The sequence below is a fragment of the Mya arenaria genome, chromosome 1 (assembly GCF_026914265.1).
Source record: "Mya arenaria isolate MELC-2E11 chromosome 1, ASM2691426v1".
Taxonomy (NCBI): Eukaryota; Metazoa; Mollusca; class Bivalvia; order Myida; family Myidae; genus Mya; species Mya arenaria.
In genome coordinates this window covers 10027898-10054676 of record NC_069122.1, presented here as the reverse complement: position 1 = coordinate 10054676, position 26779 = coordinate 10027898, and the positions used below count along the sequence as shown (strand labels likewise).

General features: G+C 39.6%; 1 protein-coding gene across 1 annotated transcript in view; it reads left to right on the top strand.

The window, feature by feature from the left end:
- Nucleotides 1–26779, top strand: part of LOC128229801 (integrin alpha-6-like) — a 74483-nt gene that overhangs the window by 28500 nt on the left and 19204 nt on the right. Inside the window, exons 4-16 of the mRNA XM_052941625.1 lie at nt 3816–4022; nt 4246–4405; nt 6169–6311; nt 7171–7241; nt 8420–8522; nt 18369–18507; nt 18940–19028; nt 20750–20878; nt 21574–21746; nt 22448–22646; nt 24532–24699; nt 25426–25508; nt 25908–26058. Coding sequence (XP_052797585.1) covers nt 3816–4022; nt 4246–4405; nt 6169–6311; nt 7171–7241; nt 8420–8522; nt 18369–18507; nt 18940–19028; nt 20750–20878; nt 21574–21746; nt 22448–22646; nt 24532–24699; nt 25426–25508; nt 25908–26058 — 1815 coding nt within the window. The remainder of the gene's footprint in view (nt 1–3815; nt 4023–4245; nt 4406–6168; nt 6312–7170; nt 7242–8419; nt 8523–18368; nt 18508–18939; nt 19029–20749; nt 20879–21573; nt 21747–22447; nt 22647–24531; nt 24700–25425; nt 25509–25907; nt 26059–26779) is intronic.

The following is a 26779-nucleotide window of genomic DNA, read 5'->3' as shown; positions in this document are numbered from 1 at the left end:
TTCTGCTAGGATAAAAAATGACATTCTTATATAAACCTAATAATAAAGCCTACCTACCCTACCTATTTTTGAAAAGGATGTTACCCTAACCAAACATTTTTTTTTCTTCTAGGCCTTATTATTGTAACTAAATAAAGCCTTTTGTAATTTTAAATTGTTACAAAATAATTATTAAAATTTTTTAGGTTTAAGCTCAGGTGATCATGTTGACAATAATGTTCACTAGAGCTAAAAATTAACTTGACTGAATTATGTCCCTTTAATAACTGAATACTCCCATAAATATGGACATCCCGCTGGCCGATTGCTAAGCTGTTAGTAAGTTATAGAAGGACACTGTCCTTTTTCGGAAGCACCCTTCTGCCCTCATGGAGATCTGAGCATATGTGCACCCTGACCTGCCCTTATAAAACTCAATGCTTAAGATAAAAATAAAATAAAAATATTATTATAATGTCTTACTAATTTGACACATTTTACAACCTTAAATATTATTTCATTAAAGCACTGTTCTTAACATTTTCTGTGAAATTCATAAATGTTTGAATTTTCACAGCCTGACATGATTGATGTGCCCCGTTCTCTCCCTTTACCTATCCTTTTCTGCCCATCTTTAAGTCCTGAGGCTCAACATACTCTAGCTTAGTGTTCATAATGTCTTCTTCCCAAAGCTGTATCCAGAATTTTAAAATTAAAATAAAATATTCAAAAATATTGCACCCTACAGTATGAATAGATAAAATGTGGTCAGCGTTTTGATAACCACTTGACAGATCAAGTATAGATTGGATATCACATTCAAAATCCACTTGAGTTGAACATGGGGGAGTAGAAGAGCCTTCATAGCTCTGTCATAGGGTTGGTATTATATTCAGTTTATTCTTAATTTAGATCATTATAGAGTTCATTCGGTCAATCTTATGTATTTACTTATTTACTTTATTGTCAGTGATTTTTTTTTTTTTATGAAAAAAATTGTTTGAAATTTGCGAAATTTATATAACAGAGTTTTTCAGGGAAATTTTAAACACATCAGCATTATTTTAGTTAAATAACAACTATAAACATTTTGAAGTTTTGGTGATATTTGTATTTATCATGCATAATTATGTGTTTAATGTTAGCTATGATATTTTTAGGACTGAACTAAAGCATTTACTTACTTATCCGAATAAGCCATAAGTTTATATATTTAAACTTAGATTTGTAGCACAATACTGACTTGAATATTTGTGAGAATAAAATTGGTCAAGCTATTTTGATCAATTTTTGATTATTTAAATGAAATCAAAAGTTCATGAAATGTTTCAACTGAGGTGTTTTTATAAAAAGAATAAAAGGCTGTATCTTAATATTAATCTAAGTGTCTAATTGCAGGATTCATGCTAATTTTTCAGAGATTCGGCATATTTTGTCTCTTCATTGTGCTTGCGTATCCGGATACAATTCAAAACATTTATATTTGAAGTAGGTGTATATGTGTTTATTATGTACACCAGTTTAAAAAAACTGGAGCCAACTCGATGTAAGCGTTAATTAAAAATAAAGTCTCTGTTCCGAATCAAGATCAGCATGTGTATTAAATATTTTAATTCAAGATTAAGGGAGGCAACTCTTACCAATTTAAAATATTAACAGACAATGCGAATGTCCGTCGGACAGTCGGACATGTCCGGTATATTTCCATTTTGACTGACAAAACTTTTGTTTTGGTCGGTCACAATGTCCGGCGAAAAATTACAGTCAGCACCGTTTAATTTTCGGAAAATTTACTTTCATTTTCTAAATAAACGTTCAGAGTTATTTTTAATTATTATATCATGATTATTCAGCGTGTTAATCCGTGTATCACTATTTGTAAACTCCGTTTTCGACATGTTTCCGTGAAAGCCGATAGAACGCGTAAGGTTCCGATTTCAGCTCGTACTCTTTTATTTTACGGAAATGTTCGGAAATTACAAAATTCCTTATGTATTTATTTTCGGCGAATTGGTTCCCAGCAATCGTTTTAATTTAAATATGATGATAAATATACCGAGCTGACTTTCTTTCCGCTCTGTTTAACTTTGCCAATAACAAGAAATCTACTTTCGTTTTTGCATAAATGTTGTGCCTGAGTTTGACTTGTAGTACAATTCGTCACATTTTATAACCTTACTGTATCTTTAATTTAAAGATGAATTAAAGAGTAAGATCTAGCTGTTCCATGGGTAGACGAACCAGATATGAGCTTTTTTGGGGAGGCAACGGAAGAAAAAAAATATGACATAAGATCCGAATATTGATTTTTTTTACATGATATTTAGCTTTTTTGTAATTTATTATAGAACTGTAAGACAAATCTAACCAAAAAGATCTAAACCTGTTATAATGGGGAATTACAAAACTTATTAAAAAAGAGGCTTAAAATCAAGGTTTAGGCTGATGTAACCGAATACTGTTTGTAACATTGCGACAGGTAAAAATATGTTGCGACAGGTAAACTTAGGTGTTTACCTGTCGCAATGTCCTGTGAAGAAGAAAAAGTTTTCGCGTTGTCTGTATTAATACATTATTTATAACCTGTTTTATTTAGAGTTTATAATGGACATAACTTTAGTTATGAGTGACCAATTAAACTTATAAAGGGAGAGTTTATGAAGACTTTTCATGTGATTGTGTTTGGGCCCAAATTGGTCAAGGTCATTGACAAGAAAAACAGTATGAACTGAATATCTTTATATTGTGACCAAACTTGGTATAAAGAAGAGTTTATGAAGTCTTTTCATGTGATTGCGTTTTAGGCCCATAGGCTGAAGATTAAGGCCACTCGATATATCTTACCAAAAGTAGAAAATCAGTTAAAACTGAATATATATCTATAGTTGACATATTGTGACCAAACTTGGTGTATAGGAAGAATTTATAATAACAGTTAATAGATACCTTTCATGGGATTGCCTTTGGGGCCTGAGGGCCCTGGGGCAAGGTCACTGATTTTTAAAATAGAAAAACTTTAGGGTTGACCTAATTGTGACTAAACTTAGTATATAGGAAGAGCTATTGGACACCTTGGGATTGTATTTTGGGATCTATCCTTTTACTTATTTGGCATGTACTTTTGCATTCACATATCACGCAAAGTTCTTCCATCAATCATTGAAAACCTGGTTTCGACTCATTGCGGCATTTTTTGTGATGTTATGAATTTGTCATCACTTCAAGGAAATTAAGACAAGCAGCTGCATTGTGTTTTAATCAATGGCCTTGGCTTGTGTCATCAGCTATTCAAGATATTTTCCCATAGTAATTTGTGCGCCCGATGATTACCATAATAAACAAAGCAAATGAAATCAAATGTTTTCCTCTTTTCTGAGGTGGTCGCCCATCGCTTTAAAGAGATAAAGACAACCCTTTATTATGTGTATGATCTGAGTCTGTATTCAACGTTACCACTTCAGATTTCACTTAATATTAAGATTTGAATCCGAGTGTTTTGATTGGACTGTAAATATATAACTGGCCAATAAACTGAGTGGAATCACTGAGGCATGTCTAAAGACAAGGATAAGAATTATATCAAATACGACCCCTAAAATTGTTATTTTTTACCGCTAAAAGTATTACTACACTTTAAGATGATGCGTTTTTCGGCAGTTTTCCGAACAATTGAGATGTGTAAATCTATTGTGAGTTATCTTATATGGCAGAATTGAAGGCATTAATACAAAAATCAGCTGATTTTGAGGCAAAAACTAAAAAAATGTCAAAACTGTCATCTGTGAGAGTGCAGCTATAACGATAAGAAAAATCAAGTTTTATTATTTTATTTTCAGGCTTGCGCTCATCGATACAAAGAGATCAAGACGAACCCTTACAATATTTACGGCCTGGGCTCATGCTATCAGCTCTCCCAGGACCTCCAATATGATGCGGCAATGGGCATCGGTAATCTACTGACTCCCTGTAAGGGCCTCGCAAAGTCGAAGGAACACGAGGAATATGGATTTTGTCAGACGGGAATCTCCGCTTATGTCACAGAGGTAATTTCTGGGATAATGCTAATCAAGAGGCGTAATAAAGGTTGATGCATTTTTTGGCATTATTATGTTTAAGTCATTTGACTGTACTGAAATAGTTTACAGAGGAAAATAATATATCTTGGCGCTATTTTAACTGGGAAATTTTCAATGAGATGTAAAAATCTTATAGAACAAAAAGATGCTATTATTTATTTTACAACTTTCAAAAATGTTCCAATTTCAGGATGAGCATCTGGTTATGGGATCTCCAGGAGCCATCAACTGGAGGGGCATGTTGTCTGAGGTTGACGTGGCTCCGACTTTCGCCATCAAGCGCATGTACCGATCGCCTACTATAGATTCCGACCCCGTGTTACCCCCTGTGCCACTGATCTCATATCTAGGTAGGTTTTCTCATACGTTTGGTGTGAAGAATAACATTTTAAGGGGCTTGACATCAGATGGTCCCAAATATGGCAAATATAGTGTTTCCTCATAACAGGTCTGGAATTGTCAGTATAAGCTAGAATGATGCCAATTATACATCATTTTAGATGATTAAATTTTTTTTTGCTGTCTTAGCTGAGTTTACCCTTTTAAAAACAGAGCATAATGGTTTCCCATTTTTATACGCCCGAAGGGTCGTATTATGTTATGGCCTCCATCGTCTGTCTGTCTGTCTGTCCGTCCGTTAGCAATTCCGTGTCCGGGCCATAACTTGGTAACTAATAAAGCGATTTTCAAATAACTTTATACAAATCATCACTACATTAAAAGGATGTGTCGCGCGCAATTTCCAGGTCCATACCTCAAAAACTAGAATCACCATGGGGGTGCGTTAGCAAATCCGTGTCCGGGCCACAACTTGGTCACTAATAAAGTCATTTTCAAATAACTTTATACAAAGCATCATTACATTAAAAGGATGTGTCGCGCGCAATTTCCAGGTCCATAACTCAAACACTAGAATCACCATGGGGGGGGGGGACGTTAGCAATTCCATGTCCAGGCCATAACTGGGTTACTACTAAAGCAATTTTCAAATAACTTTATACAAATCATCTCTACATTAAAAGGATTTGTCAAGCATGCTTTCCAGGTCCGTACCTCAAAGGCTAATTTCACTGGGGGGCATTAGCAATTCCGTTTCAATATTGGAAGTTTAAGTCTTTGTTGTAAACACTTCACACCTAGTAAGCAGTATACTAGCATAACCTAAATGTTTATTAAAGACCTCAAGCCGAATCTTCTTCGGGCGTATAATGCTCCGTTTCGCGGTGCTCTTGTATAGTGTGTATAATTAGCATTTGACAGTCACATGATTTTGTACAGACAAATATATATAATACCAATGCTATTTTTAAATTTACTGGGATTTACGTCATAGACATGCACTCTGACCAAGTAAACTTTGAATTGAAAACATACACAAAAACTGCGAAAGATGCATGTGTTGTAAGCAATGTGATACATTAGTAGTAAGAATCAATGCGTTGTACACAAGAATATCAATATTATGTAGCTTTTTGACTATTTTCTTGCAATGGTTTTATCTGGCATCTAGTCCCTTTAAGGTATTTTTGAGAATAGCCTAAAGCTTGGTGTCATCGTCTGTAGATATTGATCATGGAACTTGGTGCACATTTTCACAATGACACTTTATACAGGTCTAAAAAAATGTTTGTCTCTGATTGCATGCCCAAAAAAGATATGTGTCGAGCATTTTAGCTTGACTATTCAAAAATTAGGATAGCTATTCTACTCTCCATATCATCAGCAGTAGCATCCCACCTTATGGATTTTGCATATTAGCACCTTCAAGTCATTCTTAAAAATTATGTTTAAAGTTTTACATGTAAGCACGCATAAGTTAAATAACGAAGTTAGATAACTATTTTGCCTAAAATGCAAATTATGGCCCTATAATTATTTGACTAGAAGTAACTAGAATGAAATCTTTTTTTTAGGCCACAAGAAGCTCATAACTCTTGCTAACAACTTCTCTTTTAGCCTCTAAGTTATTCCTTGGTTCACCAGGTGGATAGTTTAATAACAGAGAATGTGCATCTAGTTTGGAGAATCCAGTTGTTTTGCCAACAACTATAGGGATTTTCATCAGTTTTAATATTTGTATTTTTGCTAAAAAGGCCCTTCTGTTTGCCTACAGGTTATTCCTCGGTTGGCGGGAAGTTCGACAACACGGACCGCATGTACTACGTCTCTGGTGCACCCCGCAGTTTTGCAAATGGTCAGGTTGTCTTCTTTACTGAGATGACAAGCGGGAATTTCCTCAGTTATGATCAGAGTCAGGTACGTTTTAAATGATTCCAGTAAAAAAGAAACTAGTTTTGCAATAAATTCATGCTGTAAGCATTACCCTATTTTTAGGCATTAGGACCATCATTATCATATTCTTAATTTAAAACTCTTATTGAAAACAAATTTTACGCAAATTAATACCAGCTTTAGGTATGGTTAATCCACTAATAGAATTCAGTGAAGGTCTGTATAGTTATGTAGAGTTATATACTCTGTTGTGAAAGTTGGCGGCTTGCATTGTTTCTGTCAATCTGCATTGAACAGATGAAATTAGGCCATAACAGATTGTTTCTGTGATTAGTGTTTGTGGACAGATAGGTTTTAGGCTTCTTGATCGAAAAAACAATACAATGTATATATGATCAACAAGTTTCTTTAAATGTGATTCTGACTACAGAAAACAAGTGCAAACAACGTGTTTCATTCTTTATAATAGTATTTTTGGCTTTTGATATCAGAGTAGGATGCATTCTGTATGATTCCCATGATCAACACATTTATACTCATTTTGTTGTAGAAATTTATCTAACAATTGAGAATGGTCCAGATTGGACTTAGAAGGTTCTGGTGTTTATATTCTACATTTGATGTCAACCAACGAGTATTCATTTTTTGTTTTAGCTTTTTTTTTTTTTACAGGATAGCTCGATAGGTTTTAGGATTGACGCTAAATATAAAAACAATTTGGTATGACCTTAGTGGTTTTTGAATTTATTCCATGGTAGTTCAGAAGCTGATGCCAAATTATATATCAAGAAATGCTGGCACTAGGGAGAATGTTTATGCTATACCGATGTTATAATAATATCAATAGACTGGCTTACATTGCTACGTTCTATATATATTGTAGATTTTGTCAGGAGAGCTGCCTTTCTCAGGATTTGGACACGAAGTACTCGCTGTTGATCTCAACAATGACGGGTGAGAATTCATATTCATGTTACATAATGATTCAAATATTTATATAACCTAAGACAAAAAATCTAAGGCAAAAAAAGACAAATAGCTCATTGGACAAAAAAGTTTACACAGATAACTTTAGACAAACATCTTCAAAAATGATTGCAGACATACAACCTGAGACAAACAGCAGTCTTAGACAAAGATAATGTAGACACACAACCTTAGACAAACAATGTTCTTAGACTGAAACAATGTTCTTAGACTAAAACAATGTTCTTAGACTGAAACAATGTTCTTAGACAAACAATGCTCTTAGACTGAAACAATGTTCTTAGACTGAAACAATGTTCTTAGACTGAAACAATGTTCTTAGACAAACAATGCTCTTAGACTGAAACAATGTTCTTAGACTGAAACAATGTTCTTAGACTGAAACAATGTTCTTAGACAAACAATGCTCTTAGACTGAAACAATGTTCTTAGACTGAAACAATGTTCTTAGACTGAAACAATGTTCTTAGACAAACAATGCTCTTAGACTGAAACAATGTTCTTAGACTGAAACAATGTTCTTAGACTGAAACAATGTTCTTAGACAAACAATGCTCTTAGACTGAAACAATGTTCTTAGACTGAAACAATGTTCTTAGACTGAAACAATGCTCTTAGACTGAAACAATGTTCTTAGACTGAAACAATGTTAGACAAACAGCCTAAGTCAAACAATCTTAGACAAACAAAGTTCCTAGACAAACAACATTAGACAAACATCTTTGAACAAAAACCATAGACAAACAATATTCTTAGGCAAAAAAACCTAAAAAAACAACCGTTAGACAAACACTAGACAAACAACCGTAGACAAACAGTTCTAGACAAACAGCACCAGACATACAACCCTAGGCAAACAACATTAGACCAACAGCCCTAGACAAACAGCCCTAGACAAACAGCCCTAGACAAACAGCCCTAGCCAAACAATCATAGACAAACAGCCCTAGACAAACAACCTTAGACAAACAGCCCTAGACAAACAATCATAGACAAACAGCCCTATACAAACAATCATAGACAAACAACCCTATACAAACAGCTCTAGACAGACAACCTTAGACAAACAATCTTGACACTCAGAGATGATCAAGCTTTCACGAATAACAAATGACAAATCATAATCATACAATATTATATTTCAGCTATGATGACCTAGTTGTTGGCTGTCCGTATTACTTCAACGAGTCTGACTCCAGTATTAGGGTCGGAGGAGCGGTGTATGTCTACATTGGCAATGGGGACATGGTTAGTACCTAATTGTTGGCTGTCCGTATTACTTTAACGAGTCTGACTCCAGTATTAAGGTCGGAGGAGCGGTGTTTGTCCACATTGGCAATGGAGACATGGTTAGTATCTAATTGTTGGCTGTCCGTATTACTTCAACGAGTCTGACTCCAGTATTAGGGTCGGAGGAGCGGTGTATGTCTACATTGGCAATGGAGACATGGTTAGTACCTAATTGTTGGCTGTCCGTATTACTTCAACGAGTCTGACTCCAGTATTAGGGTCGGAGGAGCGGTGTATGTCTACATTGGCAATGGAGACATGGTTAGTACCTAATTGTTGGCTATCCGTATTACTTTAACGAGTTTGACTCCAGTATTAGGGTCGGAGGAGCGGTGTATGTCTACATTGGCAATGGGGACATGGTTAGTACCTAATTGTTGGCTGTCCGTATTACTTTAACGAGTCTGACTCCAGTATTAGGGTCGGAGGAGCGGTGTATGTCTACATTGGCAATGGAGACATGGTTAGTATCTAATTGTTGGCTGTCCGTATTACTTTAACCAGTCTGACTCCAGTATTAGGGTCGGAGGAGCGGTGTATGTCTACATTGGCAATGGGGACATGGTTAGTACCTAATTGTTGGCTGTCCGTATTACTTCAACGAGTCTGACTCCAGTATTAGGGTCGGAGGAGCGGTGTATGTCTACATTGGCAATGGGGACATGGTTAGTACCTAATTGTTGGCTGTCCGTATTACTTCAACGAGTCTGACTCCAGTATTAGGGTCGGAGGAGCGGTGTATGTCTACATTGGCAATGGGGACATGGTTAGTATCTAATTGTTGGCTGTCCGTATTACTTCAACGAGTCTGACTCCAGTATTAGGGTCGGAGGAGCGGTGTTTGTCTACATTGGCAATGGAGACATGGTTAGTACCTAATTGTTGGCTGTCCGTATTACTTCAACGAGTCTGACTCCAGTATTAGGGTCGGAGGAGCGGTGTATGTCTACATTGGCAATGGGGACATGGTTAGTACCTAATTGTTGGCTGTCCGTATTACTTTAACCAGTCTGACTCCAGTATTAGGGTCGGAGGAGCGGTGTATGTCTACATTGGCAATGGGGACATGGTTAGTACCTAATTGTTGGCTGTCCGTATTACTTTAACGAGTCTGACTCCAGTATTAGGGTCGGAGGAGCGGTGTATGTCTACATTGGCAATGGGGACATGGTTAGTACCTAATTGTTGGCTGTCCGTATTACTTTAACGAGTCTGACTCCAGTATTAGGGTCGGAGGAGCGGTGTATGTCTACATTGGCAATGGAGACATGGTTAGTACCTAATTGTTGGCTGTCCGTATTACTTCAACGAGTCTGACTCCAGTATTAGGGTCGGAGGAGCGGTGTATGTCTACATTGGCAATGGGGACATGGTTAGTACCTAATTGTTGGCTGTCCGTATTACTTCAACGAGTCTGACTCCAGTATTAGGGTCGGAGGAGCGGTGTATGTCTACATTGGCAATGGGGACATGGTTAGTACCTAATTGTTGGCTGTCCGTATTACTTCAACGAGTCTGACTCCAGTATTAGGGTCGGAGGAGCGGTGTATGTCTACATTGGCAATGGGGACATGGTTAGTACCTAATTGTTGGCTGTCCGTATTACTTCAACGAGTCTGACTCCAGTATTAGGGTCGGAGGAGCGGTGTATGTCTACATTGGCAATGGAGACATGGTTAGTACCTAATTGTTGGCTGTCCGTATTACTTTTATGAGTTTGACTCCAGTATTAGGGTCGGAGGAGCGGTGTATGTCTACATTGGCAATGGGGACATGGTTAGTACCTAATTGTTGGCTGTCCGTATTACTTCAACGAGTCTGACTCCAGTATTAGGGTCGGAGGAGCGGTGTATGTCTACATTGGCAATGGGGACATGGTTAGTACCTAATTGTTGGCTGTCCGTATTACTTCAACGAGTCTGACTCCAGTATTAGGGTCGGAGGAGCGGTGTATGTCTACATTGGCAATGGGGACATGGTTAGTATCTAATTGTTGGCTGTCCGTATTACTTCAACGAGTCTGACTCCAGTATTAGGGTCGGAGGAGCGGTGTATGTCTACATTGGCAATGGAGACATGGTTAGTACCTAATTGTTGGCTGTCCGTATTACTTTAACGAGTCTGACTCCAGTATTAGGGTCGGAGGAGCGGTGTATGTCCCCATTGCCAATGTAGACATGGTTAGTACCTAATTGTTGGCTGTCCGTATTACTTCAACGAGTCTGACTCCAGTATTAGGGTCGGAGGAGCGGTGTATGTCTACATTGGCAATGGGGACATGGTTAGTACCTAATTGTTGGCTGTCCGTATTACTTTTATGAGTTTGACTCCAGTATTAGGGTCGGAGGAGCGGTGTATGTCTACATTGGCAATGGGGACATGGTTAGTACCTAATTGTTGGCTGTCCGTATTACTTTAACCAGTCTGACTCCAGTATTAGGGTCGGAGGAGCGGTGTATGTCTACATTGGCAATGGGGACATGGTTAGTACCTAATTGTTGGCTGTCCGTATTACTTTAACCAGTCTGACTCCAGTATTAGGGTCGGAGGAGCGGTGTATGTCTACATTGGCAATGGAGACATGGTTAGTACCTAATTGTTGGCTGTCCGTATTACTTCAACGAGTCTGACTCCAGTATTAGGGTCGGAGGAGCGGTGTATGTCTACATTGGCAATGGAGACATGGTTAGTACCTAATTGTTGGCTGTCCGTATTACTTCAACGAGTCTGACTCCAGTATTAGGGTCGGAGGAGCGGTGTATGTCTACATTGGCAATGGGGACATGGTTAGTACCTAATTGTTGGCTGTCCGTATTACTTCAACGAGTCTGACTCCAGTATTAGGGTCGGAGGAGCGGTGTATGTCTACATTGGCAATGGGGACATGGTTAGTACCTAATTGTTGGCTGTCCGTATTACTTTAACGAGTTTGACTCCAGTATTAGGGTCGGAGGAGCGGTGTATGTCTACATTGGCAATGGGGACATGGTTAGTACCTAATTGTTGGCTGTCCGTATTACTTCAACGAGTCTGACTCCAGTATTAGGGTCGGAGGAGCGGTGTATGTCTACATTGGCAATGGGGACATGGTTAGTACCTAATTGTTGGCTGTCCGTATTACTTCAACCAGTCTGACTCCAGTATTAGGGTCGGAGGAGCGGTGTATGTCTACATTGGCAATGGGGACATGGTTAGTACCTAATTGTTGGCTGTCCGTATTACTTCAACGAGTCTGACTCCAGTATTAGGGTCGGAGGAGCGGTGTATGTCTACATTGGCAATGGAGACATGGTTAGTATCTAATTGTTGGCTGTCCGTATTACTTTTATGAGTTTGACTCCAGTATTAGGGTCGGAGGAGCGGTGTATGTCTACATTGGCAATGGGGACATGGTTAGTATCTAATTGTTGGCTGTCCGTATTACTTTAACGAGTCTGACTCCAGTATTAGGGTCGGAGGAGCGGTGTTTGTCTACATTGGCAATGGAGACATGGTTAGTACCTAATTGTTGGCTGTCCGTATTACTTCAACGAGTCTGACTCCAGTATCAAGGTCGGAGGAGCGGTGTATGTCTACATTGGCAATGGGGACATGGTTAGTACCTAATTGTTGGCTGTCCGTATTACTTTAACGAGTCTGACTCCAGTATTAGGGTCGGAGGAGCGGTGTATGTCTACATTGGCAATGGGGACATGGTTAGTACCTAATTGTTGGCTGTCCGTATTACTTCAACGAGTCTGACTCCAGTATTAGGGTCGGAGGAGCGGTGTATGTCTACATTGGCAATGGGGACATGGTTAGTACCTAATTGTTGGCTGTCCGTATTACTTCAACGAGTCTGACTCCAGTATCAAGGTCGGAGGAGCGGTGTATGTCTACATTGGCAATGGGGACATGGTTAGTACCTAATTGTTGGCTGTCCGTATTACTTCAACGAGTCTGACTCCAGTATTAGGGTCGGAGGAGCGGTGTATGTCTACATTGGCAATGGAGACATGGTTAGTACCTAATTGTTGGCTGTCCGTATTACTTCAACGAGTCTGACTCCAGTATTAGGGTCGGAGGAGCGGTGTATGTCTACATTGGCAATGGGGACATGGTTAGTACCTAATTGTTGGCTGTCCGTATTACTTCAACGAGTCTGACTCCAGTATTAGGGTCGGAGGAGCGGTGTATGTCTACATTGGCAATGGAGACATGGTTAGTACCTAATTGTTGGCTGTCCATATTACTTTAACGAGTCTGACTCCAGTATTAGGGTCGGAGGAGCGGTGTATGTCTACATTGGCAATGGGGACATGGTTAGTACCTAATTGTTGGCTGTCCGTATTACTTTAACGAGTCTGACTCCAGTATTAGGGTCGGAGGAGCGGTGTATGTCTACATTGGCAATGGGGACATGGTTAGTACCTAATTGTTGGCTGTCCGTATTACTTCAACGAGTCTGACTCCAGTATTAGGGTCGGAGGAGCGGTGTATGTCTACATTGGCAATGGGGACATGGTTAGTACCTAATTGTTGGCTGTCCGTATTACTTCAACGAGTCTGACTCCAGTATTAGGGTCGGAGGAGCGGTGTATGTCTACATTGGCAATGGAGACATGGTTAGTACCTAATTGTTGGCTGTCCGTATTACTTCAACGAGTCTGACTCCAGTATTAGGGTCGGAGGAGCGGTGTATGTCTACATTGGCAATGGGGACATGGTTAGTACCTAATTGTTGGCTGTCCGTATTACTTCAACGAGTCTGACTCCAGTATTAGGGTCGGAGGAGCGGTGTATGTCTACATTGGCAATGGAGACATGGTTAGTACCTAATTGTTGGCTGTCCGTATTACTTTAACGAGTCTGACTCCAGTATTAGGGTCGGAGGAGCGGTGTATGTCTACATTGGCAATGGAGACATGGTTAGTACCTAATTGTTGGCTGTCCGTATTACTTTAACGAGTTTGACTCCAGTATTAGGGTCGGAGGAGCGGTGTATGTCTACATTGGCAATGGAGACATGGTTAGTACCTAATTGTTGGCTGTCCGTATTACTTTAACGAGTCTGACTCCAGTATTAGGGTCGGAGGAGCGGTGTATGTCTACATTGGCAATGGGGACATGGTTAGTACCTAATTGTTGGCTGTCCGTATTACTTTAACGAGTCTGACTCCAGTATTAGGGTCGGAGGAGCGGTGTATGTCTACATTGGCAATGGGGACATGGTTAGTACCTAATTGTTGGCTGTCCGTATTACTTTAACGAGTCTGACTCCAGTATTAGGGTCGGAGGAGCGGTGTATGTCTACATTGGCAATGGGGACATGGTTAGTACCTAATTGTTGGCTGTCCGTATTACTTCAACGAGTCTGACTCCAGTATTAGGGTCGGAGGAGCGGTGTATGTCTACATTGGAAATGGAGACATGGTTAGTACCTAATTGTTGGCTGTCCGTATTACTTTAACGAGTCTGACTCCAGTATTAGGGTCGGAGGAGCGGTGTATGTCTACATTGGCAATGGGGACATGGTTAGTACCTAATTGTTGGCTGTCCGTATTACTTTAACGAGTCTGACTCCAGTATTAGGGTCGGAGGAGCGGTGTATGTCTACATTGGCAATGGGGACATGGTTAGTACCTAATTGTTGGCTGTCCGTATTACTTCAACGAGTCTGACTCCAGTATTAGGGTCGGAGGAGCGGTGTATGTCTACATTGGCAATGGGGACATGGTTAGTACCTAATTGTTGGCTGTCCGTATTACTTTAACGAGTCTGACTCCAGTATTAGGGTCGGAGGAGCGGTGTATGTCTACATTGGCAATGGAGACATGGTTAGTACCTAATTGTTGGCTGTCCGTATTACTTCAACGAGTCTGACTCCAGTATTAGGGTCGGAGGAGCGGTGTATGTCTACATTGGCAATGGGGACATGGTTAGTACCTAATTGTTGGCTGTCCGTATTACTTCAACGAGTCTGACTCCAGTATTAGGGTCGGAGGAGCGGTGTTTGTCTACATTGGCAATGGGGACATGGTTAGTACCTAATTGTTGGCTGTCCGTATTACTTCAACGAGTCTGACTCCAGTATTAGGGTCGGAGGAGCGGTGTATGTCTACATTGGCAATGGGGACATGGTTAGTATCTAATTGTTGGCTGTCCGTATTACTTTAACGAGTCTGACTCCAGTATTAGGGTCGGAGGAGCGGTGTATGTCTACATTGGCAATGGGGACATGGTTAGTATCTAATTGTTGGCTGTCCGTATTACTTCAACGAGTCTGACTCCAGTATTAGGGTCGGAGGAGCGGTGTATGTCTACATTGGCAATGGAGACATGGTTAGTACCTAATTGTTGGCTGTCCGTATTACTTTAACGAGTCTGACTCCAGTATTAGGGTCGGAGGAGCGGTGTATGTCTACATTGGCAATGGGGACATGGTTAGTACCTAATTGTTGGCTGTCCGTATTACTTCAACGAGTCTGACTCCAGTATCAAGGTCGGAGGAGCGGTGTATGTCTACATTGGCAATGGGGACATGGTTAGTACCTAATTGTTGGCTGTCCGTATTACTTCAACGAGTCTGACTCCAGTATTAGGGTCGGAGGAGCGGTGTATGTCTACATTGGCAATGGGGACATGGTTAGTACCTAATTGTTGGCTGTCCGTATTACTTCAACGAGTCTGACTCCAGTATTAGGGTCGGAGGAGCGGTGTATGTCTACATTGGAAATGGAGACATGGTTAGTACCTAATTGTTGGCTGTCCGTATTACTTCAACGAGTCTGACTCCAGTATTAGGGTCGGAGGAGCGGTGTATGTCTACATTGGCAATGGGGACATGGTTAGTACCTAATTGTTGGCTGTCCGTATTACTTCAACGAGTCTGACTCCAGTATTAGGGTCGGAGGAGCGGTGTATGTCTACATTGGCAATGGGGACATGGTTAGTACCTAATTGTTGGCTGTCCGTATTACTTTAACGAGTCTGACTCCAGTATTAGGGTCGGAGGAGCGGTGTATGTCTACATTGGCAATGGGGACATGGTTAGTACCTAATTGTTGGCTGTCCGTATTACTTTAACGAGTCTGACTCCAGTATTAGGGTCGGAGGAGCGGTGTATGTCTACATTGGCAATGGGGACATGGTTAGTACCTAATTGTTGGCTGTCCGTATTACTTCAACGAGTCTGACTCCAGTATCAAGGTCGGAGGAGCGGTGTATGTCTACATTGGCAATGGAGACATGGTTAGTACCTAATTGTTGGCTGTCCGTATTACTTTAACGAGTCTGACTCCAGTATTAGGGTCGGAGGAGCGGTGTATGTCTACATTGGCAATGGGGACATGGTTAGTACCTAATTGTTGGCTGTCCGTATTACTTTAACGAGTCTGACTCCAGTATTAGGGTCGGAGGAGCGGTGTATGTCTACATTGGCAATGGGGACATGGTTAGTACCTAATTGTTGGCTGTCCGTATTACTTTAACGAGTCTGACTCCAGTATTAGGGTCGGAGGAGCGGTGTATGTCTACATTGGCAATGGGGACATGGTTAGTACCTAATTGTTGGCTGTCCGTATTACTTCAACGAGTCTGACTCCAGTATTAGGGTCGGAGGAGCGGTGTATGTCTACATTGGCAATGGGGACATGGTTAGTACCTAATTGTTGGCTGTCCGTATTACTTCAACGAGTCTGACTCCAGTATTAGGGTCGGAGGAGCGGTGTATGTCTACATTGGCAATGGGGACATGGTTAGTACCTAATTGTTGGCTGTCCGTATTACTTCAACGAGTCTGACTCCAGTATTAGGGTCGGAGGAGCGGTGTATGTCTACATTGGCAATGGGGACATGGTTAGTACCTAATTGTTGGCTGTCCGTATTACTTCAACGAGTCTGACTCCAGTATCAAGGTCGGAGGAGCGGTGTATGTCTACATTGGCAATGGAGACATGGTTAGTACCTAATTGTTGGCTGTCCGTATTACTTCAACGAGTCTGACTCCAGTATTAGGGTCGGAGGAGCGGTGTATGTCTACATTGGCAATGGGGACATGGTTAGTACCTAATTGTTGGCTGTCCGTATTACTTTAACGAGTCTGACTCCAGTATTAGGGTCGGAGGAGCGGTGTATGTCTACATTGGCAATGGAGACATGGTTAGTACCTAATTGTTGGCTGTCCGTATTACTTTAATGAGTCTGACTCCAGTATTAGGGTCGGAGGAGCGGTGTTTGTCTACATTGGCAATGGGGACATGGTTAGTACCTAATTGTTGGCTGTCCGTATTACTTCAACGAGTCTGACTCCAGTATTAGGGTCGGAGGAGCGGTGTATGTCTACATTGGCAATGGGGACATGGTTAGTACCTAATTGTTGGCTGTCCGTATTACTTCAACGAGTCTGACTCCAGTATTAGGGTCGGAGGAGCGGTGTATGTCTACATTGGCAATGGAGACATGGTTAGTACCTAATTGTTGGCTGTCCGTATTACTTCAACGAGTCTGACTCCAGTATTAGGGTCGGAGGAGCGGTGTATGTCTACATTGGCAATGGGGACATGGTTAGTACCTAATTGTTGGCTGTCCGTATTACTTCAACGAGTCTGACTCCAGTATTAGGGTCGGAGGAGCGGTGTATGTCTACATTGGCAATGGAGACATGGTTAGTACCTAATTGTTGGCTGTCCGTATTACTTCAACGAGTCTGACTCCAGTATTAGGGTCGGAGGAGCGGTGTATGTCTACATTGGCAATGGGGACATGGTTAGTACCTAATTGTTGGCTGTCCGTATTACTTCAACGAGTCTGACTCCAGTATTAGGGTCGGAGGAGCGGTGTATGTCTACATTGGAAATGGAGACATGGTTAGTACCTAATTGTTGGCTATCCGTATTACTTTAACGAGTTTGACTCCAGTATTAGGGTCGGAGGAGCGGTGTATGTCTACATTGGCAATGGAGACATGGTTAGTACCTAATTGTTGGCTGTCCGTATTACTTTAACCAGTCTGACTCCAGTATTAGGGTCGGAGGAGCGGTGTATGTCTACATTGGCAATGGGGACATGGTTAGTATCTAATTGTTGGCTGTCCGTATTACTTTAACGAGTCTGACTCCAGTATTAGGGTCGGAGGAGCGGTGTATGTCTACATTGGCAATGGAGACATGGTTAGTATCTAATTGTTGGCTGTCCGTATTACTTCAACGAGTCTGACTCCAGTATTAGGGTCGGAGGAGCGGTGTATGTCTACATTGGCAATGGAGACATGGTTAGTACCTAATTGTTGGCTGTCCGTATTACTTCAACGAGTCTGACTCCAGTATTAGGGTCGGAGGAGCGGTGTATGTCTACATTGGCAATGGGGACATGGTTAGTACCTAGTTGATTGCTAACCATATTACTGTAATGAGTCTGACTCATTTATCAGGGCTGGGGGAGCTGTTTATGTTTACAATGGGAACATGGTTATTAGTATGGAAGCTTTTTTCAGGATTCCACTATAAACCTTTTTGTTGCACTCTGTGTTACATCCTGTCCTACTGGTCATATTTGGTAACAGGTTTATACAGGGAAGAATACCTTTGAAATCAGATTTGTAGGCCAGACCATGTCTTCATTTAAAAGTTGATTGTGGAAAACTAAAAAAGGCAGTATAATTCAAACTACAGTAGAAACCCGTAGACTCCAAAATACTTTGAGCCTCGTGAATATCGAACCAAATGGAAATGCTTACAAAAGAGTGATCCAAAATGGTCCTTTACACCCAGTTAAAGCCAAGGAGGAAATCGAGCTGTAAAACCCTTCTCATTCGTATATTTTCAGATCACCCAGTACACGAAGCCCCAAGTCATAAAGGGGCGTACTGTGAACCAAGAAGATTGTAACGCTCTCAAATGTCTACATGCCCGGTTTGGCTTCAGTCTGTCCCGAGCTGGCGATCTTAATAAGGACTCGTACCAAGGTATATAGAAATGCTCTGTTTTTCATGTATTCAAGGGATGAATTGCTTGATTGATGTCATTATCAGGGTATAGACGCAATAGTGCTAGTTAAAATTGTGAAGCCCGACAGACTCCACAAATGCTTGAACCAGTCCAAATGCGTTCATTTCCTTAAAATGACATAAATCATATTGTTTATATAAATATGCGATGATTCATGATCCGAACATATTCCGAAGATGTTGCGTTCTTTGGAAAATATTCGCTATTGCCAAAAGGCCCTTTATTAAATGAATTGAAGTTGAGGTGAAAAATATATATGTGTCAGTTCACACAGCAACCAGACTATATATTGTCGTGGTGCGTATCAGAAAGATAGTATATGATTTTAAAGTTCTTACTTATATGAAATGTTGTCAGTGTGAGGTCATATTGTGTTTACTGTCTTTCAGACTTTGCAGTGGGTGCCCCTTATGAGGGGAGTGGAGCTGTATATATCTATCATGGCTCAGCAAAGGGTGTTAAGGAACCTTTCTCACAGGTCTGTTCATATAAGGTTGTTTTCATAGCAGATGGGCTTTGAAGCCTCACTCTCACAGATTGATTGATTTGACAACCTTTTTTCATTTTTTGTCTTTGAATGAGCCATTTTGTGTAAATGTCTGAAAACCATTGATAGAAGACTTGTGACAAAAGATCAGATCAAAGTTAATCATGTTCGAAAATGGATGTTGTATGGCTAAAAGCATTACTAACGCTTTAATAAAAATGAAATTTTCATTGGTTTACTAAGACTTTATGACTGAAGAACCCAACATTACTATAAAGTTATACAACACAATCTACTAGTGATGTTCCAATGATCGATTATAATCGAAAATCGATTGGTTGTGCCTGAAATCAGCGACAATCGATTGTATTTGGTTAAAATCGATCATCGAACAAAAAAATGAAAAAATATAAGTAAGTGTTCAGACGTTATCTTTAACAAAATGGCAGATGAAAGCCACAATTAGCAAGTAAAAATGAACTATTTTTGATATAACACTTAATTACTTCAATCATAGACATAACGTATATGCATATAATGATTAAGAGTTTAATAATGTGCATGAATAAAACTTCACTTTAGGTTTTATCTAGTATTTTAAAAAAACAATTGTACTATCGATAATCGGTTACTTGAGTGGAACCGATTATCGATTGTAAAATTGGAACAGATTCCCAACACTACAATCTACCATTCTGTGTCAAAGCCGTATCCGCTTTCAACCTTTGAAATACAATCATTTCAGTATAATTATCTTTGCAGCAGGTTTTTTTTCATTAGGAAGAATAGGTGGAATTTTGTACTTACGAAGAATTTTAACCAGTGCAGTTTTACTATTGAAAAAAACAACATGATGGAACAGCCCTCTGATCTTCAAGAGGCTTCATGATGGTCAATGTTTGGCTACATTTAACTGGACCGGATGGTCAATGTTTGGCTACATATATCTGGACCGGATGGTCAATGTTTGGCTACATATATCTTGACCGGATGGTCAATGTTTGGCTACATATATCTTGACCGGATGGTCAATGTTTGGCTACATATATCTTGACCAGATGGTCAATGTTTGGCTACATATATCTTGACCAGATGGTCAATGTTTGGCTACATATATCTTGACCAGATGGTCAATGTTTGGCTACATATATCTTGACCGGATGGTCAATATTAGGCTACATATATCTTAACCGGATGGTCAATGTTTGGCTACATATATCTTGACCGGATGGTCAATGTTTGGCTACATATATCTTGACCGGATGGTCAATGTTTGGCTACATATATCTTGACCGGATGGTCAATGTTTGGCTACATATATCTTGACCGGATGGTCAATGTTTGGCTACATATATCTTGACCGGATGGTCAATGTTTGGCTACATATATCTGGACCGGATGGTCAATGTTTGGCTACATATATCTTGACCGGATGGTCAATGTTTGGCTACATATATCTTGACCGGATGGTCAGTGTTTGGCTACATATATCTTGACCGGATGGTCAGTGTTTGGCTACATATATCTTGACCGGATGGTCAGTGTTTGGCTACATATATCTTGACCGGATGGTCAGTGTTTGGCTACATATATCTTGACCGGACAGATTGGTCATATTTGGATACTCTTACTTCATCTTTACTTAAGTTCTTCAATGTAAGAACAATACAGTGAAAACCTTGTAAATATTTGAATACTTGTCTCATTTTCAGCGTATCTATGCAACTGATCTAGAAGATGCTACAGGCTGGTCAACATTTGGCTACTCCCTGTCAGGAGGGATGGACCTTGACCAGAACTCCTACCCTGACCTGCTTGTGGGCAGTTATGTTGATAATAAGGTATGCTTTATCAATTTTTCTTTAGCAGACAAGTTTTTGAGGTTTGTTAGCATTTTTCTCAAACCCTATTTCCCCCTCTTAGAAGACAGGGAAATCATGTCCCAATTTTAACCTGAAAGTAGGAGGCCTGTCTTATAAGTGAATGTTTAAGAAATTCTGAAAGAATTGAATCAGAATCATTAATATTCAACTTACAGTATTTAGCTGACCTATTTATCATCTGTTGATGACAAGATCACAACCATCGGATTAAGGCGACCATTTGCTTTGTTTCGCTGTGACGAACACTCATTCTTCTAATTGGCAAATGCTTTTTATCAGTCTAAACACGTGGTTGATCACAGAAAACACATTTCGCTGCTTTTATAATGAAAATATTTTGGATATTGTTCGCCATGTTATTTTTCTCATGTCCGAAATAAAACTTGCTTTTTTCTAATAATTAGGCTTTGCGTATATCATGCAGGCTAACTGGCAGGTTTCAATACACATTTCATTAATCGTTCAATTAATTTATCCGCAATCATCAAGTGTTATTTTTTCTTTCGCCTAATTTATGTCCCATCACTTAGAATAACAAACACCTGCCAAAGTTTAACTTATAATTTACACATGTATTGTAATGTGTTAAGTTGGTGGGCTGCTGATCAAATGTAACAATTTTAATGTTAATTTTTTCATTTTTTTTTTTACAGGTTGCCTTCCTTCGAACACGTCCCATCATTAACCTGCACTCAAAGGTCACCGTCTCCCCGGACAAACTCAACATGAGCTCCAGTGCCCATCGCAGCTGCTCTGTCGATAGTTTCATGTACTATTGTGTGGAAATCAAGCTTTGCCTGAGATACACTGCTGAGCCTGTTGAAAGGTCAGCTTGCGTTTTATTATAATAAAACTGTTGATTGTTAATTAATATAATGCATAGGCAGTTAACTGTCACTATTAATTAACCTTTTATAATAATTATGTGCTTTGTTGCAAACAGTGAAAATGGCGATTTGATATTTTTCACTGTTTTGAAATTCAAGCCATTTGTCACATCAAAATCAAACATCATTGACATTATTTCTGAAATATTTTGGCCCTTTTCTGAATAACTACAATCAATGGTGCTTTGTTTTAGTGTAAGATCACATTATATTTCACCTTGTGAACACCAACGTAACGTATTTCACATGAAACATGTCGTTTTGTGTTTACTCAGTGCAATATATATAGCGATCTTACACCTTTCAAAATATTGTGATATTACACTGGAACAAACATTGGGCCGATATTCAGAACTTTGTTAAAGTTAACAACAGGATTTTCAACATCATTTTTAACCTGTAAAGGTAAAGTTTTTGATGATTTGCGAATACATTTTAATAAGACAAATACAGATGAAATAGTTGTCTCATATCTTGTTAGGAACAATATCACTAGTGTATCCATTCAATTTCAGCGCAGTATTGGTTTGAAAGTTAACTAAAATGATGTTAACAATGTTGTTAAATTTAACACACAGTTCTTAACAATTGGCCCATTGTGTATTTTCCGCAATTTCTCATGTTCGTTTTTCTATTCCAGATTTAACGACCCGGTTGACATCATCTACACCATCACAGCCGAGCCCTCGCGGTTCAACTCCCGTGTACATTTCCATGTAAACCAGGACTACACACAGTCTGTTGAAGATACATTCAGGCTTCTGTCCCAGAGCCAGACAGGCCTTCCAGATGCGAGAGATCCTAAATTTTCTTGTGTAACGCAGACAGCATACCTGAAGGTTTGTGGTTCTGTTATAAATTTAGGAGCATATTGCATCATTGTTTTCCTATCTATTCTATTTGATAGTAATGATTTGCAGCTTTTGTTTCAAAGTATTTAGGGCCTTTCTGATGATTAAGGTCTAAAATGAGAAGATTTCATACATTCATTGACAAGTGAATATCATTCAACCATGATAAATCAGGAAGTCTGAGACATAATCAAGGAGTCTGAGGTATAACCATGGAGTTTGAGGTATACTCAGAGTCTGAGGCATAATCAAGGATTCAGAGACATTACCAAATATTCAGAGACATAACCAAAGATTTAGAGACATAATCAAGATATCTGAGGCATAATCAAGGATTCAGAGACATTACCAAATATTCAGAGACATAATCAAGATATCTGAGGCATAATCAAGAAGTCTGAGGCATAATCAATGAGTCTGAGACATAATCAATGAGTCTGAGGCATAATCAAGGAGTCTGAGGCATAATCAAGGAGTCTGGGGCATAATCAAGAAGTCTGAGACATAATCAATGAGTCTGAGACATAATCAAGACATCTGAGGCATAATCAAGAAGTCTGAGGCATAATCAAGGAGTCTGGGGCATAATCAAGGAGTCTGAGGCATAATCAAGGAGTCTGGGGCATAATCAAGAAGTCTGAGACATAATCAAGATATCTGAGGCATAATCAAGAAGTCTGAGGCATAATCAATGAGTCTGAGGCATAATCAAGGAGTCTGAGGCATAATCAAGAAGTCTGAGGCATAATCAAGGAGTCTGAGGCATAATCAAGGAGTCTGAGGCATAATCAAGACATCTGAGGCATAATCAAGAAGTCTGGGGCATAATCAATGAGTCTGAGGCATAATCAAGGAGTCTGAGGCATAATCAAGACATCTGAGGCATAATCAAGACATCTGAGGCATAATCAAGGAGTCTGAGGCATAATCAATGAGTCTGAGACATAATCAATGAGTCTGAGATATAGTCAAGGAGTCTGAGACATAATCAATGAGTCTGAGACATAATCAATGAGTCTGAGGCATAATCAAGGAGTCTGAGGCATAATCAAGGAGTCTGAGGCATAATCAAGGAGTCTGAGGCATAATCAAGACATCTGAGGCATAATCAAGGAGTCTGGGGCATAATCAAGGAGTCTGAGGCACAATCAAGACATCTGAGGCATAATCAAGGAGTCTGGGGCATAATCAAGGAGTCTGAGGCATAATCAAGGAGTCTGAGGCATAATCAAGGAGTCTGGGGCATAATCAAGGAGTCTGAGGCACAATCAAGACATCTGAGGCATAATCAAGGAGTCTGGGGCATAATCAAGGACTCTGTGGCATAATCAAGGAGTCTGTGGCATAATATAGGAGTTTGAGGCACAATCAAGGAGTTTGAGGCATAATCAAGGAGTCTGGGGCATAATCAAGGAGTCGGAGGCATAATATAGGAGTCGGAGGCATAATATAGGAGTTTGAGGCACAATCAAGGAGTTTGAGGCATAATCAAGGACTCTGTGGCATAATCAAGGAGCTGAGGCGTAATCAAGGTGTTTGAGATGTAATTAAGAGTCTGAGACGTTATCAAGGAGTTTGAGAAATAATCAAGGAGTCTGAGACTCAATCAAGGAGTCTGAGGCATAATCAAGGAGTCAAGCAGTAACAGATTAATTCATAATCATACAGAAAGGAGTAATATTCAATTAATTGTAAGCAAGATTTAACTTTGAAGTTGATACCTTTTTCTTTTGCTTTAACTAGAAATCTTAGGGACTTCTTGGCCCCATAATCATGGAGTCTGGGCAAAATTTAGAATTTAAATTGCTGGACCGTAATTGAGTCACATTACAATTTTTCTGTTCTTTAACTATTATTCATTGATACTTTATAGAGCCAGTTCACAGACGTCTTAAACCCTATCGAGTTTGGTATCAGCTACAACCTTCCTGAGAGAACTGAGCCCATTCCTACCACCTCCCCCGGGGCTCTGCCCGATATCAATGAGCACCCGATACTGGATACAGGTCTTACCCAGGCAGAAACAATGGTTATCTCCAAGGTAATAAAATGTTGATAATGACAAAATTTGTTGATTTAAATACTGCTGCCAATAGCTCAGTGGTAGAGGATTCGCTCTGGGTGCGGAAGGTCGCAGGTTCAAACCCCAGGGGTGGTAAACCTAAAGACGTTATATGAAATATATTTAAGAAATATGGCACCAGTAGCTCTCTTGCCTAGTGCTTGGCATTAAAAGGGTTATACTGGGAAAATGCTTTACTCAGTACTGGTTAAACCTAGGGAAGTTGTATCTGGTGTATTGATGTTTTACACCGAGCACGTTTAAGTACCAAGAAGTCTCCTCGAGAAGAGCTAGGGTATTGCAACTGGATCCGTTGTATCTCACTCTGTTCAGGTCTTCAAGCCTTTTTATATCTCATATCTTGATGGACTGAGAATTACAGTCACTTCTCTCTGATGTCACTTATGGTGCATTTAAATCCAATTTACGTTGTGATGTCAACACGGCGGGGTCAAGCCAAAATACAAACAACAGACGCTGGCAGAGTTTGATTTAATCAAATAAACAAACTTCAATGTAACATGTCAATAAACTTGCACCATGTTGGAGAATGTTTCCTTTGTTTTTGTTGACACAGTGAATCCCATATCATAACGGTAACACCAAGATCGAGCTTAAATGACAAATTATGCTATAACTATCATGTGGATAAATTCATATTCTTGATATATAACAGAAATAACATTATCACTCTCTTGCGTGCAGGTAAAGTTTGTTAAGAAGTGTGGCGAAGATGATATCTGTCAGAGCAACCTGCTGATGACCATCGACCTTCCTGATCTCAAGAAGTAAGTTGGCGATGTGACATGACGTACAAAAATATGATTGAAAGACATTTAGTAAATGAATAATTTACTAGATATTCACAGTGAAATCAATATATTGTTGAATCCTGTTGGCTTGATATCCCAGGGACCAGCCAAAATACTTCCAAGCCTCTCAAATATCGAGCCAAGCAGAAATGCTAACAAATAGAAAAACAAAATCAGTTCTTAACATTCAGTTCGAGCCAACGTAGAAATGGAGCCAAGCGAATATGGAAATATTATTAAATCAAGTTAAATAAAGATTAAGCTCATATTTGATCCATAGCATCCACGAAAGAGACTCGGCTGCACCTTCCATTAAGCATGATATTCATGTTTAATTTGAATATTAATTATGATAATGCTTATGTCTCTTTCAAGGATGAACAACAAATATGTATTGGAAATCGGAGACCAGACTGTGCTTCGTGTCGCTGTAGAGGTTGAAAATAAAGGAGAAATTGCATACCAAGCGAGTTTCTTTCTTGTTAAGCCAGAGTCTCTTGTTTGGAAGAATTCTGTACCAGCACAGGTATGTCGAAGTTCCAATAAACGGGATTTTTAGCTAGTAAGATCTTAGCATGTTGTAGCTATGCTTTAAGCAACATTTGGAATTTGTCGCTAGCAGGTCATAATACTCTGATTTCAACATTTCCTGAGTAAAGCTTTATAACACACAGCATTAATGAACTGATTATACTCTGACTTCAACATTTCCTGAGTAACGCTTTAAAACACACAGCATTAATGAACTGATTATACTATGACTTCAACATTTCTTGAGTAAAGCTTTATAACACACAGCATTAATGAACTGATTATTACTTAATGGGCTGTTTGTTCATAACTTTGTTAAAGTTAACAATGTTGTTAACGTCATAGTTGTTGACTTTCAAATCGTAACTGCTCTGGAAGTTAAATGGTTACAATTGCAATCTGCTGTATTTCTAAAATATTTGAGACAACTGTTTCTGTTGAACTTGTTCATATTCAAAGATGTGAGAACATCATCAAATATTTAACTGTTAAAAGTTAACAACGATGATATTTATCGTTGTGAACATTAACAAAGTTCTGAACAATCTGCCCAATGTTGGGCTACTGCCTTGGAATGGTCCGGGAAAACAAGAGAGGGACTTTAACTGCCTCCTTGGTCAAGTCAGTAATGCACCCACATATAGAGTGGGAGGTCCAAGTTTTGAGCCCCACTAAGGTTTTCGTTCTTGTTTCTAATATGGCTGGTTGCTAAATAA